Raw genomic sequence first — 18,303 nt, 5'->3', positions numbered from 1 at the left:
GGCTGCCCGCAGAGGCCCCGACACGGGTGGCTGCCAGGGTGTCAGACACTGGGATCTGGATTGTTCTAGAAGCTTCCTGGCTCTTCTGGGTCCTGGAGACATGGGACCTTCAGAGGCAGGGCCGTGCACAGGGTTCCCCGGAAACTCCTGTGTCTGAGGAGGGGCCTCTGCACTGGCTCCGCCAGCACTGTGGGCGGAAGGACCAGAGCAAACCTCGCAGACACGGAGGCCACGGGAGAGGCCGGTACCCCAGACTCGGGGCGTAGTCAGGGCTGCACCCCGTCCTCACCACCGCGAGGGAGCCCTCCCATCCACCCTGTCTCTCTGTCTCTCACTCTCTCTCTCTCACTCTCTGCAGAGTCTCGATTGTAAGCAAATACGAGGCTATTTATTGGGAACGTCGGCTTAACTTCACCGATTCTGCGTGGAAGGGCAGCGCCGTGGGTCCGTGGGTCCGTGGGTCCCGTGAGAAGTAGAACCAGGGCTGTGGGCACAGACGCAGTAGCCCCAGCCGGGCCCTGAGCCCGCGGCCCTGCCCCGTCTGCACGCCGGGGCCTGGCGGCACAGGGCGCGTCACTCGGCTACAAACAGCTGGAGTTTGCCGTCCAGGGTGGCGGTGACGAGCTGTGGAGGAGGAGAGACGCGTGAGCTCGGCCTCCATCACTGGGAGGCCGTGAGGGGAGGGGCTGCGGGGATGCCCCGAGTTAATGTCTGACAGCGGGCGCCAACCGTCCGGACCTCACGGACCACCAGGGGCCCGGACCACGGTTGGCGACCACTGCTCTACAACGCAGACCAAGCTGCATGGAGCAGTGGCACAGACCTGCCCGCCCCCCACGCTGAGCCTCTCGTCAGGGCCAGTTCCACCGGGGTCCGTGCTGTGACCCAGCACGGGCTCAGGGCAGCACCTCCTGTGGGCTCCGCCCCCCGCTGCCCCCACCTCCTTCGGGGCAGCTGAGCAGGTCCTAGGCCCCAGCCCTTCAGCTCAGGGGCAGGAGGACCCGGGAGGGGCAGTGAGTACGCCCAGGCCTCAGGGAGCTCAGCCAGAGTGTGTGTGTGTGGGGGGGGGGGACCCACATGAGGACTGACTTGGGGGTTAGAGGACTGGGTTTGGGGTGACAGGGTGGGAGCAGCCTGCCCTTGCACCCCTTGGAGGCACAGGTGTCCGGGCCTCGGCCAGGGGCCGGAGCGCGCTGTGTCACCCACTCATAGCCCCTGCGCGGAGACGTGGCCGAGAGCCTGGGGCCTGGGGCCGAGCTGTGCCCGGGCCGGGATGGCACAGGGTCGGCAACACTGCGGCCCAGAGAGCTGGCCCAGGCGGTGGCCACAATGCTTGTCCCTGACCAGGCTCCTGAGGGCCCGGCTGGGGGCTGGGGGCTGAGTCCGCCCTGCGGGGTCCAGGTGGGCCCTTCAAGTGCCTGCCCCTGAGGCATTTTAACGCCCTTGTTATTTTTGCATTTCCCGGTATCTGCTCGCTCAGGCCACCTGACCGCAGAGGTGGACGGAGGTGACCCCGGGAGGTGACCCCAGGGACAAGCCCGGCTGCTTCACGTCCTGAGGCTCCCACTGAGGGGAGACATGGAGCGGGTGCAGGAGGCACCGAGGACTCACGCCCCCACCTCTGCCTAGACAGGACCCGCCCGTCCCCCTCCCCCTGCCCCTCCCCCTCCCTGCCCCCCTCCACTCCTTGCTGCCTGGCCAGGCGGCCCCTCCTGCAGGGCCCTGGGAGCCACACCCACAGGGTGGAGAGGGTGGGGCTCCTGTGGACGGAGAGCCTGGAAGGTGGGGAGGCAGGTGGGGAGGCACCAGTGCCTGGCCCGGGGGCACCGCTGCCCTGCTCGCTGGCTTCAGGGAGAAACAGTGGGAGGCTGACCCGCGCTGCTCGGGGTTCAGGCCATTCCCCATCGGATCAGAGTGAGAGCCGGCCTGCGCCCAGCCTCGGAGCTTCCGGCCGGGCAGCTCTGCTCCCCAGATGGTCAGGGAGCAGCCACGCTGAGCGCCCGGGACTGCCAGCCCAATCCCATCCTCCTCCTGCCCGGATCCAGGGTAAACATTCCACTCGGCTGCGCTGCCGATCCCACATGTGGAAACGCTTTGTGGTCGCCTCTGGCTTCTCCCAGCGGCGGTTCCAGTAACCTCGTCCCGGCTTCTGCCGCTGGACGGGTGGTGACTCAGCGCCCAGCGGGGACCCAGCGGGGACCCAGGCGTGCTCCCTCCCCCGGGATGTCCACGTGCAGGACCGCCCAGGGCGCACCCACACCCACAGAGAGAAACTCCGTGGCAGGAGGCGACATGGGCTGTGCTTGCCACCGGGGGAGGGAGAGGGGGGGAGGCAGGGAGGCTCCCACCACTTGGCAGGTGGGCGTGTGGGACTCGGGCTGACACCCGGCCATCCCCGCTGTCCTGGGGTCCCCTCCGGCACCCCTGCTCCATCCATCCACAGACTGGAGGACAAAGGTGCCGTGCACCCCGAGTCCGGGGCCTGGCTCTGAGGGGCAGCTTGCTCAGCATCACGATGCCCCCCGCTCCGGCACACAGCAGCGGCCCTGGTGGGCTGCACGCACCTAGGACAGCCGACGGCCCCGTGACCAGCTGTCGGCAATTTGACGAAAAGCACCGGCTCCGTCAGGGGTGGGCAGCGCCGGTGCCGGGAGGACAGACGCTCCGTCGGGGGCGACCCTCCGGCCCAGGACAGATGGCGGCCTCCCCCGCGGTAAACAATTCCAGGAACAGGGTTCCTTCTAGGCTCCCAGGGGCCTCCCCACGTCTCGCACGGCTGCTGCTTGCTTCTCGCTCCTTTTGTTGGAAGGAAGATGAGCATTTGCTTCATGCCACGGGGACGTCTCGCACACGTGGCTGCTCCCATGTTTTGTTTCCGCGGTGATGTCCTGGGCCTGCCCAGCATCCCCACAGCCACATGGAGGGAAAGACCGATTCTCAGTGACACTCGTCCTTAGACATCCTTTCCTCATTGTTTCAAACCCGTCCCGACCCAGTGAACATAAGGTCTCAGCCAAAAGCCACAAAATTAAAGGCCGAACAACCTATTCTTAGTGACGTCCCTGGTGTAGCAAGCTGAGCTCCTGGGCCAGTAAAAGAAAGGCCTCCTAGTAAATGCTGGTCTCAGATGTTAGTAACACACCTCACAGCTGTCAGAACGGCTGCCGTCAATAAAGCAACAGCAAGTGCTGGCGAGGATGCGGAGAAAAGGAGCCCTCGTGCACTGCTGGTGGGAATGCAGACTGGTGCAGCCACTGTGGAGAACTGTGGAGTTTCCTCGAAAAATTAAAAATGGAATTTCCTTCTGACCCAGTGATCCCACTTCTAGGAATATGTCCCAAGAAACCGGAAGCACCACTCAGGAAGAATGTGTGCACCCCTGTGCTCACAGCAGCACAGGTTACAATAGCTAAGGCCTGGACACAGCCCACGTGCCCACCAGCAGGTGAGTGGGTAAAAAGCTGTGGTACATCTACACCATGGGATACTACGCAGCAGTGAAGAAGGACCTCCTACCCTCTGAGGCAGCACGGTGGGGCCTGGAGAGGATTGTGCTAAGTGAAATAAGCCGGTCAGAGAGAGACAAGGATCACATGATCTCACTCATATGTGGAATCTAATGAACAAAATAAACTGATGAACAGAGTGGCTGCAGAGACACGGAAGCATGGCACAGAGTGCGGAACCGCAGCGGGAAGGGGGGAGGGTGAGTAATTTGAATCCTAGACGACAAAAGATCAAATTTTAAAATCTAACAAGTCTACACAATAGGAGCAGACACATGGGGCCAGAAAAGAATTTCAGCTCATTTTCCATTCGGCACTTTACTCCGGAGGAAGTGAGTGTGGGGCCGCGGAGGAGTGTGAGTGACAGCGAGCCCAGCGCACCCACGCGCTCTCCAGCCACAGCAGGTCCCGGCGAGGAGAGGTGAGCCGTTTAAAGGGTGCAAGCAGAGCACCTCCACTCTGGGTTCCAGGAGCAGCAGTGTATTTGCCTCCCTGGATGCCAGAGACAGTGGCTGGGCTCACGTCTGATCTCAGAGCAGTGGTTCTCAACCTTGGCTGCACATTAGAATCACCTGGGAGGATGAGGCCCAGAAATCAGGATTTTAAAAAGATTCCCAGGTGACTCTCATGTGCAGCCAAGGTTGAGAACCACTGTCTTAGAGGCAGGAGCGGGAACCTGCCTGGCTGGCCTGCCCGACGGCGTCTCTACCTATGAACATAAAGCAGGTGAAGAGACGGGAGTGTGAACGTGGAAAACGACGTAACGGTGAAGCCACGGACGGCAAAGCCACCACCAACTCTCGACTAAGAAAATACACCTCCGTGAAGTCAAGAACATGTGAAACAATATAAAAGGTGTTCGGCTACTTATTGTTGCATCGCAATAACCATTTTCTTGCATTTCATGATTTAGGGGAGGTGCTGGGCTCCAGGTGGGGACTCTGCAGCTCCCGGCTGCGCTGAGGGTCCCCGACGGGCGCAGCCGCCTGCTCAGGGGGCGCCCGGGGGTGGGGGGCTGCACAGCCTCTCCGCAGGCCCTCAGCACAGAGGGGCTTCTCACGGAGGCTCGGGGCCCGAGAGGGAACATTCTAGCAAACAAAGCAGAAGCTGCCGGGGCTCCCCTGGCTGGGCCTTGGAAACCCTACGGAACCTTCCGTCATCCGTGTTCACGGGCAGGGGACACGCTCTCACCACGTGATGAAAGAAGATCACGGTTAACGATGAAAGACCGAACACTCGCTCGGAGCTGAAACACGACAAGGAAGTCTGCCATCGCCAAGCAACGCCGAGACCGGCAGCTGCCCGGCCGCCGGGGGGAGCGGGACAGAACCCCCTCCGCTCAGGAAGGCCACCTGCTCACGGCCCCTCAGTCTGGAATTCTAGCCCCAGAACTTCGAGATGATATGTTTCTGTTATTTTATGTCACTTAGTTTTGGATCCTTTGTTATGGAAGCCTAGGAAACTAGTACAGATTTTTATGACTTTTTCCACTTTGAGAAGTATGTGGTTCTTGCTTAAATATTCCTATCTTTGTTTATAAATACCCCACTTCACTTCCTATATTTTTATGATATTCTGAAAGATGTTTATTTATTACATATGCTATAAACAATCATTCTAATAAGTTATTAAAGGTCTAATTCTTCTTTTTGCAAAAAGGAAAAACTAAGTAAGTATGAAAACATCCCATTTCATGGAATAGAAGAGAGTACCATGACAAATCATCACTTTCCACATTGAATTTGCGATGCAATGCAACCCCTATCAAAGCCCCAACTTCTTTTTTACACACAAACACACAATCTGCTCCTCAAACTCAGATGGAAATGCCAGGGGCCCTGAAGAGCCAACCACCGGCTGGGAGGCCCCTTCCAGCTTCAGCACTTACTTCAACGCTGCGGTCACCACGACGGGCGCGGTGAGGACGATGGACGGACGTGCGAACCTGGGACAGAACTGACACCCAGCAACGAACATGTAACGGTCACACCAAACGGTCAGGGCCACTCCATGGAGGAGAGAACCCCCTTCAACACACGGATGGGGTGCCTGCCCGTGGCCCCAAAGAACTGGAATAGGATTTCTCCAAAGAAGACGTGGACCATCAAACGCATAACGTGTTCAACGCCATTCATCTCCTTTATCGCGAGGGGAACGCCACCACTTTACGCCCCGAGTGGCTACCATGAGACAGACAGTAAGTGCTGGCAATGATGTGGGGCTCTTGGGACCTTGTGGCCACGTGTGGAATTTAAACCAACAGAGCCACATACCAAGTCTGGCAGTTCCTCAACAGTCAAAAATAGAGCAGCCTCAGGACCCAGAAACCCACTCCTGGAATCCTCACAGAGCTGACGCGATGTGCAGGCAGAAACGTGTACGTGGATCTTTACAGCAGCACCATTCAGTGTCGCCAACAGCGGAAACCACCCCAGAAACCATCTCCAGCGGGAGGAGCAGAGGGAGGGCTCCCAAACCACAAGGTGTTTCAGCCTGAGTGACAGGCGCCCGCACAAAGGGCACCTGCCAGGAGGTCCTCGGACGGGAAACATCCAGAAAGGCGGGTCCCGCAGACGCAGATCCGTGCGGGCGGATTGGGGCTGCGGGGGCTGCCTCCACCAGGTGTGGGTTCTGTGGGGCCACATGTCCTGGCAAGGGCAGTGCTGACGGCTGCACAAAGTTAAACATGGTCAGACCAACCGCACCGCACAGTTAAGGGGGTGGATTCCGTGCCATGTGAGCTGCGTCTCCACAAACCACGTAATGAAATGCCTTCTGAGACCCTTACAGATGGAACCGCAGCTGGACTGGTGCAGTGACCCGGGGTGCGGGCTGGACGCGGAGGCGAGGGCTGGATGCGGAGGCGAGGGCGAGGGCGAGGGGGCTGATGGTGGGGTTCAGGGGGCTTCTCCCTGAGGGGAGGGCTGGACACGGAGGCGAGGGGGCTGGTGGTGGGGTTCAGGGGGCTTCTCCCTGAGGGGAGGGCTGGACACGGAGGCGAGGGTGAGGGGAGCTGGTGGTGGGGTTCAGGGGGCTTCTCCCTGCTCCTAGAGAGACTTGAAATACTGCACAATGTCATTCTTTTTGGAAGAATAACTAAGTAAAACTTTATTAAAAGGGGGCTGTTGAGAACTATTGTAAAGCCGCATAATAAAAGCAGGTGGGCTCTGAGGGAGTGGCCAGCCGTGTGAAGCAGCGGCCGAGACCCTCTCAGGGAGGGCCGGGCACTGCACATCCAGAAGAGCGTGGGAGAGACGGGCGCTGCCAGTCCCCTGGGGCCACACACAGGCACAGGCACAAAGGTGACATTTTAAATAAAATTTAAAATATATAAGAACAGATTACGTCCATGCGAGACATTAGGAAAATACCAATGAACATATCCTCTTAGGGGAAGTTCTCCTAAATCTAATAAAAAAAACCAGATCTTAGGTTTTTTTCAAAATATCACAAACACAAAGGTTATCGCTAAGTTACGGAAAGGAGCTGATACCTAATAAAAAAGTGTTTCCATTTAAAAACGGTGAATAAATAATTCACAAGAAGTGAAATACAAATGCCGAGAGACCAAGCGGAGTTCCGTTCTCGCTCGCGGCCTGAGGCCCGCTCCGCCTGGAGCCCCCCCAACCACCCCCTCCCGCCCCCCGCCCCGTGTGCTGGAGGAGGAAGGAGGCGGTTCGCCCGGAAGAACTGAGACGGCGGCTCCGTCCTGGCCTTCCAGCCGGCCGGGCCTGTGCTCTGCGCAACAAGTATTTGTAAATAGCAGTTGTTCCTGTTGCTGCAGACACACCCCCTCACACTCTATTAGGAGGTAAATAAGTTGACCCAAACTTTTTAGAGAAACTTGGCAACATTTACCAAAAGCTGTGCAGAGTGAGGACGCTGACTCGGCAATTACAGGTCTAAGCGTGTTCTAGGGAGAAAGCCACAGGAGCAGTGTGCACGGGGTGCCCATCCCACAGCCAGGCCCTGGCCAACAACCAGGAGCCCCTGAGGTGTGAGTTCGATAAATGCTGGTGCCGGACCCCAAGTCCCATCAGGTGGAGAGTTAGGCTGAAACCACTACACGCACGTGTGTGTCTGTGCACACCTGTACGCACACACGTTCGGGAAAGCCTGCAAGTTTACAGTGTGTTAGCGGCGACCTCTGTGCCGGAAGCGAGGGACCAGGAACGAACAGGGGGACCAGTGTGTCCCGTTCGTGCGCTCGCTTGGTCTGCTCGTGTGTGTTCTCTACTTTCCACAATGGCTCTCTCGCCCCTTTAAGAAGGGGGAACGCATCTGAAACAGCATCACTTGTGAAGCCAGGAGGACCCCACCAACACGTTCCTGCGTGTGTGCCCCCGGAACTCCCCACCGATGCCGCAGAGGCTGCGCCGAATCACGGCGGAACCATGCTGCTCCATCGGTCGGGGACCCGCCTTCTCCTGAGGGGAAGCGAGCGCTGGCCGGCTCCCTGGATGAGTCACCGCTGCTGCGCCCATCGGGTGCCACAGGCACAGCCGCGTCTGTGTGGCTTTCATGGGACGACTTGTTCCTGTGCCTCCTCCTTGGTGTCACAGAGCTGTCCCGACTCCTGCCCTGGAACAGAAGACCTGCTGCTGGCGTGTGATCCGCCGCCCTCCTGGCCTGGGCAACAGCTACAATAGGAAATACATGTGAGAGGAACCCTGTGTGCTGAGAACTAAAATGCTGCAACCTATTTCAGCAACAATTTTTCAAGTTGGGCTTATAAATCACTTACAGAGAAACGGAGCCGAGCTGGAGTTACTGCCAGCGGCCACATTCCTGCGCCTTGACCGCAGCCAGCTGGGGCCGGGCCACGCAGCCGCCGAGGGCTGGGCCAGGGCATCAGAACAGACCCGGCCAGACCTCAGTCAACGCCACCGAGTATAATAGGAACCATCTTCCGTGGCCTCGGCTCAAACGCAGCAGCACAAACGGTTGCAAATGTGTCACTGGCAACCCAGGCGACCTGCCCCACCTACAGGCCCGCGTGCTGCCGTGGAAACCCCGTGGCCGCTCGACCAGGAGGACAGCCACGGCCGAGCGGCCACAGAGAACACAGCCCCTCCATCCTTCCCACCGGTCCCGCCTGTCCCTGAGCCACAAACACCTCCTTCGTGCACCACACCTGCCGTCCTGGGCCTCCCAACACCATGTTAGCTGAGATGAGAAGTTAGCCTGGCTCCCAGAAATGTCGCCACCCCCCCGGCCCCAGGACAGGCCACATGAGAAGTGCCAGCTGCTTGGGACCGAGGGACACCTGGACGGGGAGCGACCTGGGCCCGTCACCGGGGACACCTGGCTATGACGCCAACTCAACACCCAGGTCTGGGCCTGGGTGGCGTGCGCAAGTGGCATGCTAGGATGGCGTGCGCGGGTGGCACATGTGAGCAGCGTGTGCGATTGGCGTGTGCGACTGGCATATGCGGATGGCGTGTGCAGACAGAGCGCTGGATTGCACCACTGACCTCGCCGAGGTGAACGCGCGGAGCGGACCGGCTCCGTGAACCAAGCAGCTGCGGAAGGGCTTTGGGTGGAGCAGAAGACTCCTGGGAGGAAGGCGGGGCCCAGACGTGGGGGGCAGCGTCTGAAGGACGAGAGGAACTGGGTGGGGAGGGGAGGAGAGAATGTTTCCCCAGAAGCAGAGGCAGCAGCTGCACAGGCTGCCATGTGTGCAGGAACGCGGAGCACGGACAGGCAGCGCGTTAGGGTGACTGGGGTGTATTTGGGAGGAAATCGGGAGGTGAGGTTAGAGGAGCCGCCTCCCTGCCCAGAAGAGATTGGGAACGACCGCGTTCTGCAGGGAAGGATGCAGGGACTGGGCAGGGGCCAGGGCAGAGCCTGCCCGTCTCCAAAAGGGACCCTGACAAAGCGGGGCTTGACTGGAAACCCGGGGCCCCCAACACAGCAGGCCTGGTGGGGAGCAGGGTGAGCAGGTCAGACATTCCCTCAGACGGAGAAATCAGAGGCAAAATCGCCTGCACTGAGACATACGTCCGGCCCCACCACGACGGGGCCACGCGCAATGCTGAGGTCCACGTCCGGCCCACCACGACGGGGCCACACGCAATGCTGAGGTCCACGTCCGGCCCGCCACGACAGGGCCACGCGCAATGCTGAGATCAACGTCCAGCCCACCACGACGGGGCCACATGCAATGCTGAGGTCCATGTCCGGCCCACCACGACGGGGCCACACGCAATGCTGAGGTCCACATCGGGCCCACCACGACGGGGCCACACGCAATGCTGAGGTCCACGTCCGGCCCACCACGACGGGGCCACACGCAATGCTGAGGTCCACGTCCGGCCCACCACGACGGGGCCACACGCAATGCTGAGGTCCACGTCCAGCCCACCACGACGGGGTCACACGCAATGCTGAGGTCCACGTCCAGCCCACCACGACGGGGCCACACGCAATGCTGAGGTCCACGTCGGGCCCACCACGACGGGGTCACACGCAATGCTGAGGTCCACGTCGGGCCCACCACGACGGGGTCACACGCAATGCTGAGGTCCACGTCCGGCCCACCACGACGGGGTCACACGCAATGCTGAGGTCCACGTCGGGCCCACCAAACAGGACCACACGCAATGCTGAGGTCCACATCGGGCCCACCACGACGGGGCCACACGCAATGCTGAGGTCCACGTCCGGCCCACCACGACGGGGCCACACGCAATGCTGAGGTCCACGTCCGGCCCACCACGACGGGGCCACACGCAATGCTGAGGTCCACGTCCGGCCCACCACGACAGGGCCACACGCAATGCTGAGGTCCACGTCCGGCCCACCACGACGGGGTCACACGCAATGCTGAGGTCCACGTCGGGCCCACCAAACAGGACCACACGCAATGCTGAGGTCCACATCGGGCCCACCACGACGGGGCCACACGCAATGCTGAGGTCCACGTCCGGCCCACCACGACGGGGCCACACGCAATGCTGAGGTCCACGTCCGGCCCACCACGACGGGGCCACACGCAATGCTGAGGTCCACGTCTGGCCCACCACGACGGGGCCACACGCAATGCTGAGATCCACGTCCGGCCCGCCACGACAGGGCCACACGCAATGCTGAGGTCCACGTCGGGCCCACCAAACAGGACCACACGCAATGCTGAGGTCCACGTCCAGCCCACCACGACAGGGCCACACACAATGCTGAGGTCCACGTCTCGCCCAACACGACAGGGCCACACGCAATGGCTACAGAAAGGAACTCTGCTCTCATGGCAATGACCAGCACTTATTGTTACCCGACACCTGAGGGGGCTGACAACCCCACACGCAACCAGGAGTCACCAACTGGCCGTGGGTCTCCAGGTGAGCGTGACATGAACATGTGGATCTGGAGGAGAACCACCAGCACAGTCGCAAGAAGGCGGGGTGTGGACGGCTTATCTGTTTCCTCGTCGGGGGGACGTGTTGACTGCTCACGTGAAGAGCACCAGCGGGGAGAGGGTCAGGATGGTGGTATCAGCTGAGCAAGTCCTATCACTGCTCTTACTGAGTCTTCCCTAAATGGGCGCTAACTTTTGTCTAATAATTGACTGATGTGACGTACATTAATTTCTGTTGGTTAAACCAAGCTTCCGTTCCTGGGATGAGTCTCATTTGGTGATGGTGTATAACCCTTTTGGATATTGCTGGATTTGATTTGCTGTTATTTGTTGAGGATGTTTTTAGGAGATATGTGTCTAATTTCCCGATGATTTGTTAATCTGAGTAATACCGACCTCAGGGACCGAGGAGGAGTTTGTGAAGCGAGATCAGTTCTCCCTTAAGTGTCTGGTAGGGGTCGCCATGAGGTCACCTCATCCTGGGATTTTCTTTGTGAACATTTGTTGTTATTATTTATTACAATTTAATCTCTTTACTTTTATACAACTATTGAATCTTCTGTTCATTCTTGAGTCACTTTCCACACCTGTGTCTTTCCAGGACTCTTTTTTTAAAATTACTTTTTAATTACAGTTATTTGAAGGAAATCTTTTTACTTACCTCTAGAACAGCTTTACAGGCCATACTTAGAGAATTTCAACTAAAAAGAATCCCTGTCTTTCTTTCTACACCAGCAGCCTACAGGGTTGCTTCTTCCTTCCCAGGACTCTTCCCCGCCATCCACGCTCCCTGGTTTCCTGGTGGGTTGGCAGCCGTGTCCCCTTCCGTTCCGGAGTCTAGACATCCGAGTCTTCCCTTCCTCCTGGCTCAGCTTTGGCGCTTACTCCTCACTTCCTTACTTCAAAAGTTCAGATACTCTAACGTCTGGGCATGCACACTTCTCCTCTGAGGAAGGTGAGGTGACCTGTATCTCCCGCTCACCTATGAGAACAGTAAGTGTGCACTATGTCTGTGAATGTCTTCGAATGTGAGCCACTCAGAGTGTCATTTCACGAGACGACTTCTCTAGGAAATAAAACAGAACGGTTCACGGGTGACACACTGAGTCACACGAGAGGCCCCGAGGCTCCAGCGCCCGGGGGGTTGCTCCGCGAGAACCAGCGCCGGGTGCTGAGCGGCCGCTCCTTTGCTTGGGGTGCAGGTGGAGCCAGGTGACCTGCGGCCCGTCCAGCACAGGTTCTCGCCGCGTGGCCTTGCAGGCAGCACAGTGAGCTGTGGGGGGAGGAGCAAGGGCAGGCTCGGCACCCTCCTTCCCCTTTAGTAACTCCCTTTAAGACGCCAACACCCATCACTAGGTTCTATGGGGTCTGGCGATGAAAGGTGAGAGAATGAGGCAGGAACACCAGGAAGTGTTTCCAATCCTTAAATGCAGCAACAGGGGACGTGGACTCCTCTATCAGACACCCCTTTCCCTCTTTCTTTTATAATCCGACATAAACCATGGAAGCCAACGGCAAGATTAAAGGCAGTGAGACCTTTTCCAGGAGCTCACCTTACCCTGGGAAACGAGGCGTCTACCGTCGCCCAGATGTGCTAACGCAGCTACGCCGAGTGCGCTGGGGTTTGACGGCGGCGTGACAGCGGCGCGTGTGCTGTCTGCCTGACCCAAGGCCACCCAGACCTGCCCCGCCGCCTTCTGGTGAGTGGGGAGCGGGCAACGGAGGCGCCGAGGGGAAGGTCGGGTGCGGTCCGAGGCAGATTTGCGCCGAGTGTTCCCGACTAATGAGAGCGATGACTGCAGCTTCCTCGCTCGCCCCCAGGCCCAGCTCTCGTCTCCATGGAGCCCACACCCTTCCCTCAGAGGCAGGTTCCTTCAAACGAATGAGGACCAACCACCACACTCGGCCAATGGCTTCCCAGATCAAGCCCCGCGCAGCCAGCACCCTGGCCGACTTCAGAACGTCCTGTGCCAACAGCAGAGAGGCTCCGCCGGCAGACAGGAGTGCTGAGCTCTGGTTCAATGAGGGAGACCTGGCTCTACAGGAGGCCTTCTCCCTCTCAGGATCCCTGAAGCAGCTCGTAACCACAGTCGCCAGCCGAGGTCAGGGCGCACCTGCGTTTGGGCACGTGGGCACCTTGCCGAGTCCGCACGGCTCGCCCGCAGCCTCACGCTCAGCCAGTGACTGTCTGTTAGGAAGCGTTGTCCAAACTGCCGGTTATTTCATGAGCCTGGACTGCAGCTCTGGCCTCTAGAAACCCGGGCCTTCCATGTAGGGATGGAACGGACACTGGCTTCTCCCCCCATAGCGAGTGTAGAAACGGAGAAAAGTGCAATAGAAAGGGCTGGCCAATCAGCTCGCCCTCCCGGGAGCCGAGCCAGGCTGTGGGCTCTGGGGTCAGGCCCAGGAACGAGGGCCCAGACAGCTCTCCCGCGGTCGGAGATGCAGTGTTGGTGGCACGAGAAATGGGTCAGAGGGCCAGGCCGCCCTCCCGTCCTGCTGCTTCGTGGGTCTGAGTGAGACATGGGCTCAGCCCCCGTTGTGGGAGCCCGCAGGCTAGGGCACCCCGTGTTGCACCTCAGCTGGCTGTGCCCCGTGTGGCTCTCTCTGGGGAGCTGGGCCTCACAGACCCCACGATCCTCACCCGGAGGAGGCCCGTCCTCAGCGAGTGCGAGCGTGTTTCCCAGCCGCTGTCGCCACAGGAGGGCGCTGGTGAAGGGAGGTGGGTGGGCAGGTACTGGGACTCACAGGTGGAGGGGGGACCAGGGAGGGGCCGCACAGCCTGGCAGAAGCGGACTGAGGACCACAGGGGAGAGGGGAGGAGGGGAGGGCACTGGCCACCGTGGGTACAGGCGGGGAGAGAGACAGGGCTACACGCAGGCCCAGGCCCGGCACTGAGCACGCAGGTCACGGGTCTCGTGGTTGGAGGAGGCCTGAGGGACTGGCCTGGATTCCAATTACTGAGCAGGAGGGGCGGCGGGCCTCCCGGTGGAAACACCAGGAACAGGTGGCATTTGGGTCTGGAGGACAGAGTTGGAGCATTTGGCAAAGGCTGAGGGACAGCAGAGAAACAGGGCCGGGGGCACAGAGGCAGCAGAGGCGCGAGCAAAGACCAAGCAAAGACCAAGCTACGGCAGGAAGCCACCCCGGCCGCCCATGGCCAGGACAGAGACTTCGACTTCAGGGGTCTCCAGAGCGCAGGGCACTGGCTCAGCAAGCTTCCCAGAGTGCAGCCAGCGCGGGAGCCACGGACTCGGACACAGAGGACACGTGTCTACTAAGCACAGGAGGAACAGGCCTACAGTGATAGTCATCCCCCCCTCCCCGCCCCACCCGGCAGTGGCCACGCCCCAGCAAGTGGTGGCCACACCCCTGTGAGTGCTGGCCACGCCCCCTGAGGGCAGCCAGGGGCACACACGGGTCTGAGAGGAGCAAACACTTGGGGTGGAGAGGGACCCTGGGCGCCTCTCGTGCTCGGCCGCCACATTAGACACGACTGGCCTGTTCCCAACTGGCGTCGGCCCCACCGGTGCCTGCGAGCTCTCCAAGCTGTTTCCACGGAGAATGCCGGGCACATTTCAATAATGTGGAACTCAAGGCCAAAGTCAAGAGGTAGAAAGGCAGGAAAAACTGGTCCAGTAGATGTGGCAGCAAAAATCTTTCCCATCAACATAATTTTTAAGAGCTGAGTTTAATCAAAATGAGTTTTTCGTTCCTTATTTTAAGATTTAAAATCCAAACCGCGAGGAAAGAACACCTATTTTCCAATCACAGGTCGGCTGCATTGGAAGGAATTTAAAGGACCTTCCCTGCCAGGTGGAGGGAGACTCACATCCCTGTGGCGGGATGTTCACAGGGCGAGCCCTGTCTCCCGAGGCCGCAGGAGAGCTGGGCAGGAGCGCCCTGCGGGGCAGGACTGGGTCCCACCTTCGCAGCCGAGGGCAGGGCAGCGCGCTGGGGGCTGCTGGGCCTCTGCTGCTCTTGGGCGCCCAGGGCCCACCTCTCTCCGCCCCTCCTCCTGCCCCCTCGGAGGTTAGCTCTGTCCCCCACCCCCAAGGGGTCCCGGCAGGACCTGTGGTCACCGGCAGGACAAGCTTGATGCATTTTCCCACATTTACTAGAGGAGGACGGCCAATGTGGCGCAGACACTGCCCCTGCCCTGCACGGACAGGACCCGCCTGAGCGAGCGAGCGAGCAGCCCGCAGAGCAGCGCCCGCAGTTCCGGTGCACACAGCACACGCACGATGATGTTCTCCGAGTCACAGCTTCAAACGTAAGGAGCAGAATGAAACCAATATTCCCAAATGCTCCATATTTTTACATCTTCTATTGAAACACCTCCCTCTGCCCTTTAACACAAGCCCATGCACTTCTGTTCGGCTGATCTGCAGCCGCTGTCATTTCCTCTTAATCTTTTCTCCCAATCGTGCCAGTTCCTTGAGCTGGGGTCCCCCTCCTCCCCTTCCCGCCCTGGTCCTGCACGTGTGTCCACCTCAGTGCCACCGACTGGCTCGGGGCTCCCAGAGCTGCCCGGTCCAGCCACGCTCTGTCCAGCAGCACCGCGTGCGGAGCCCTTCGCGCAAAAGGAGACCCCGAGGCTTTTCTTCCTCAGGCTTGTCAGCCTGCACGCGATCACAACGGGCCCGTGGTCTTAAATAACACAAAACTCACCAAAACAAGTCTGAGAGACACGGAAGAGGAAGGGAGACCTGTGGGGAGAGAGGCTGTACCTGAGGGGCGGACGGGCTGAAGGCCACCCCGCTGACCGTGTCCGTGTGCCCCGGCAGCCGGTGGGAGAAGGTGCTGGAGCCCACTTCATACAGGTACGCCTGCAAGACAAGGCCGCAGGTGTTCGGTGGTGAGCCAGCCGTCAGCGAACGAGGAGGCCAAGGTGAGGGGTTTCTATCGCACGCAGCAGCCTTGCCCAAGACCCCACTGTGAGCCGTTTCAAAGACAGGCTCTGTTTGGGGTGATTTTAAGGACAGTCAGGCTTTGTATCCCAGCCTCTCAACTGGTGGTGCCTGGTGCCAACTCAGCGCCAACAGGAACCGCCAACCTGGGGTGCGGGGAGGAAGGACGGACACTGTGTCCAGCAAGCAGCTCAGCGGTGGCCAGGAGGGGGCGCCAGCAGCACGGTCGGCGGTGAGGAGCCCAGGCTCCAGCGCAGGGAGGCCGGGTCCCTCAGATCCCCGCCCAGCCCAAGGGGCTTCCAAACGGCCCTGGCTGCCACGGGGGGGTCATCTCTCGTTTTGACCCAATGACCACGTCCTCACTTCTGGAGGCTCCTCAGGGCCCAGGCTCCCCGCCTGCGGCCCAGGTTACACAGACGCGGGAAACTGACCCCTCTGCTGCATCTGCTGTTTCTGACTATGAAGTACAGAGGTTGGTAACAGCAGCAGACATGTACTGAGCACCAACTTCTATACACCTGCCTCACCTAGTCCTCTCCACAGCCAGATGAAGAAAACGGTATTATTGTCCCAATTCCACAGGCCAGGAGGCCAGGGCTAGGGGCCGGCAGCCTGCTCGGGGCACAGGGCCGTGCTCTGAGAGGAGGTGCCGCAGGGACAGCTCCTGTGGCTCTGGGGTGTCCTCATATGAGAGGGGAGAGTGAGACTCGAGACCCTCAAGGAGGGGGCAGGATGAGGATGGGCAGAGGCTGGAGAGAAGCCCAGGCCAAGGTGGGCCAGACCCTCCTTAGGGCCTCCAGGAGCGGGAGTGGAGGGGGAGGGAGACCGATCGTCCCAGCACCTGAGTGAGACCCAGGGCCTCCAGGCTGCGGGGACCAGGGTCTGTTGCTTGAAGCTGCTGAGTGTGGGGTAATTTGTTACCACATTCCTAAGACACTACACAGACCTTCCCAAATATGTTAAAGACAAACGGACATAAATTAGTATTTGTTCCAAATCCATCCTAAGGTATGACTGGTAGCTATGACAGCCCCGGCTACCAGTGCACAGATTTGTGCACCAGTGGGGTCCCTCGGCCTGGCCTGAGCCCTCTGGCAATCCGGGACCCCTTGGGGGATGTCGGACTGCTCGTTTCAGCCCGATTTCCACAGGCCGGGCCCAGGGACCCCACCGGTGCATGAATCTGCGCACCGGGTCTCTAGGATGCATATAAGATTTTTGGTTAATCTCTTCCCACCCTCCCCCCTCCCCCCTTCCCTCTGAGATTCATCAGTCTGTTCCATGTTTCCATGCCTGTGTGTTGAGCGTCTGCCACCTGGTGGTCAGTGCGTGTCATAGCTACCAGTCAAATGGTCACTGAGGCTTTTATATATATAGATGTTACTATCTGGAAGGTCCAAGAAAACACAGCATGTCACACACAGTAAGTCACTGAGTGAGGAAGGAATGAACGAGCAACGGTGTTTCAAGTCCCTGCTTCACGAAAAATACCAGGACGACCTCTCGCACCTCACGCCACTGCTCTTACACTTGCGACAGCCTCCAGCGTCAGCTGCTTCACCCTGCTGTGCACCCACATCGCCCTCTCCACAGGCACGTCCACCCCTGGGACTAAGACCGGCACGTACATGTCTGTCCTCCGCGCCACACGCCACGAAACGCCCGCAGGGGCTGAAGGCAATCCCACACGGGAAGCCGCGGGTCGGGTGTCCTTCGAAACGGCGCTCACACCTACGAGGAAAATAAAAGAAACACCAGGAGAAAAAATGATTTTTTTCATTTTTAACCCAAATTAGGATACTGACCTGTTGCTTTTCTTCACAAAAATGAACAAACTGATAAGAACGGTTTTATTTGTGAAGATTGAACACTGAGGTTATTCTAGAGACCCTCAACAGTAAGCAAAAGACTTCCAAAGTCTCCAGGATGCCAAACTAACCATAACCCAACTTTTATACGTGAAGACTACCAAGTGATAAGTATATTCTGGAGATCTTTAAAAATACAAAAACCTACTTTTAAAATCATAAATTATTTGAATCAATAATTCAAAGGTTGTTGGAAGGTGCAACATTGTATCAAGGCTGGTTAAATTTTACAACCAACTGTTAAAGAGCTACATAAGATTTGTTTATTGTCAAAAAAAAACACCAAAAACACAAAAGCAGCCCCACCAGCGTGGCTCAGTGGTTGAGCGTCGACCTGTGAACCAGGAGGTCATGGTTTGATTCCTGGTCAGGGCACAGGCCCAGGTTGCAGGCTTGATCTCCAGTGTGGGGCGAGCAGGAGGAGGCCGATCAGTGATTCTCTCTCATCACTGATGTTTCTATCTCTCCCTCTCCCTCTCCCTCTCCCTCTCCCTCTCCCTTTCTCTCTGAAATCAATAGAAATATATTTTTTTAAAAAATTAAAACAAAAGTAAGGGAATGGAGCTGGGTTTATTGAAAAAAATCGCCACCACCTTTTGGGACAGCCAGAGCCACACCCAGAGGGAAGACCAGAGCTGTGCTTTCTCCACATTCTGTGACCGATT

At 58.8% G+C, this 18,303-nt stretch overlaps 1 protein-coding gene across 1 annotated transcript in view; it reads right to left on the bottom strand.

Annotated features, from left to right (window-relative positions):
- Positions 1 to 317: 317 nt before the first annotated feature.
- WDR27 (WD repeat domain 27) overlaps positions 318 to 18,303 on the bottom strand; it is a 43,921-nt gene continuing 25,935 nt past the window's right edge. The window contains exons 23-25 of the mRNA XM_070417316.1: positions 17,399 to 17,501; positions 15,591 to 15,689; positions 318 to 624 (exon numbers count right to left, since the gene is read on the bottom strand). Of these exons, the coding sequence (XP_070273417.1) occupies positions 574 to 624; positions 15,591 to 15,689; positions 17,399 to 17,501 (253 nt within the window). The 3' untranslated portion in view covers positions 318 to 573. The remainder of the gene's footprint in view (positions 625 to 15,590; positions 15,690 to 17,398; positions 17,502 to 18,303) is intronic.

The sequence above is a fragment of the Myotis yumanensis genome, unplaced genomic scaffold (genome assembly GCF_028538775.1).
Source record: "Myotis yumanensis isolate MYYU_CA2020_CCGP unplaced genomic scaffold, mMyoYum1.0.hap1 SCAF_6, whole genome shotgun sequence".
NCBI lineage: Eukaryota > Metazoa > Chordata > Mammalia > Chiroptera > Vespertilionidae > Myotis > Myotis yumanensis.
This window is presented reverse-complemented; position numbering and strand designations above follow the sequence as displayed.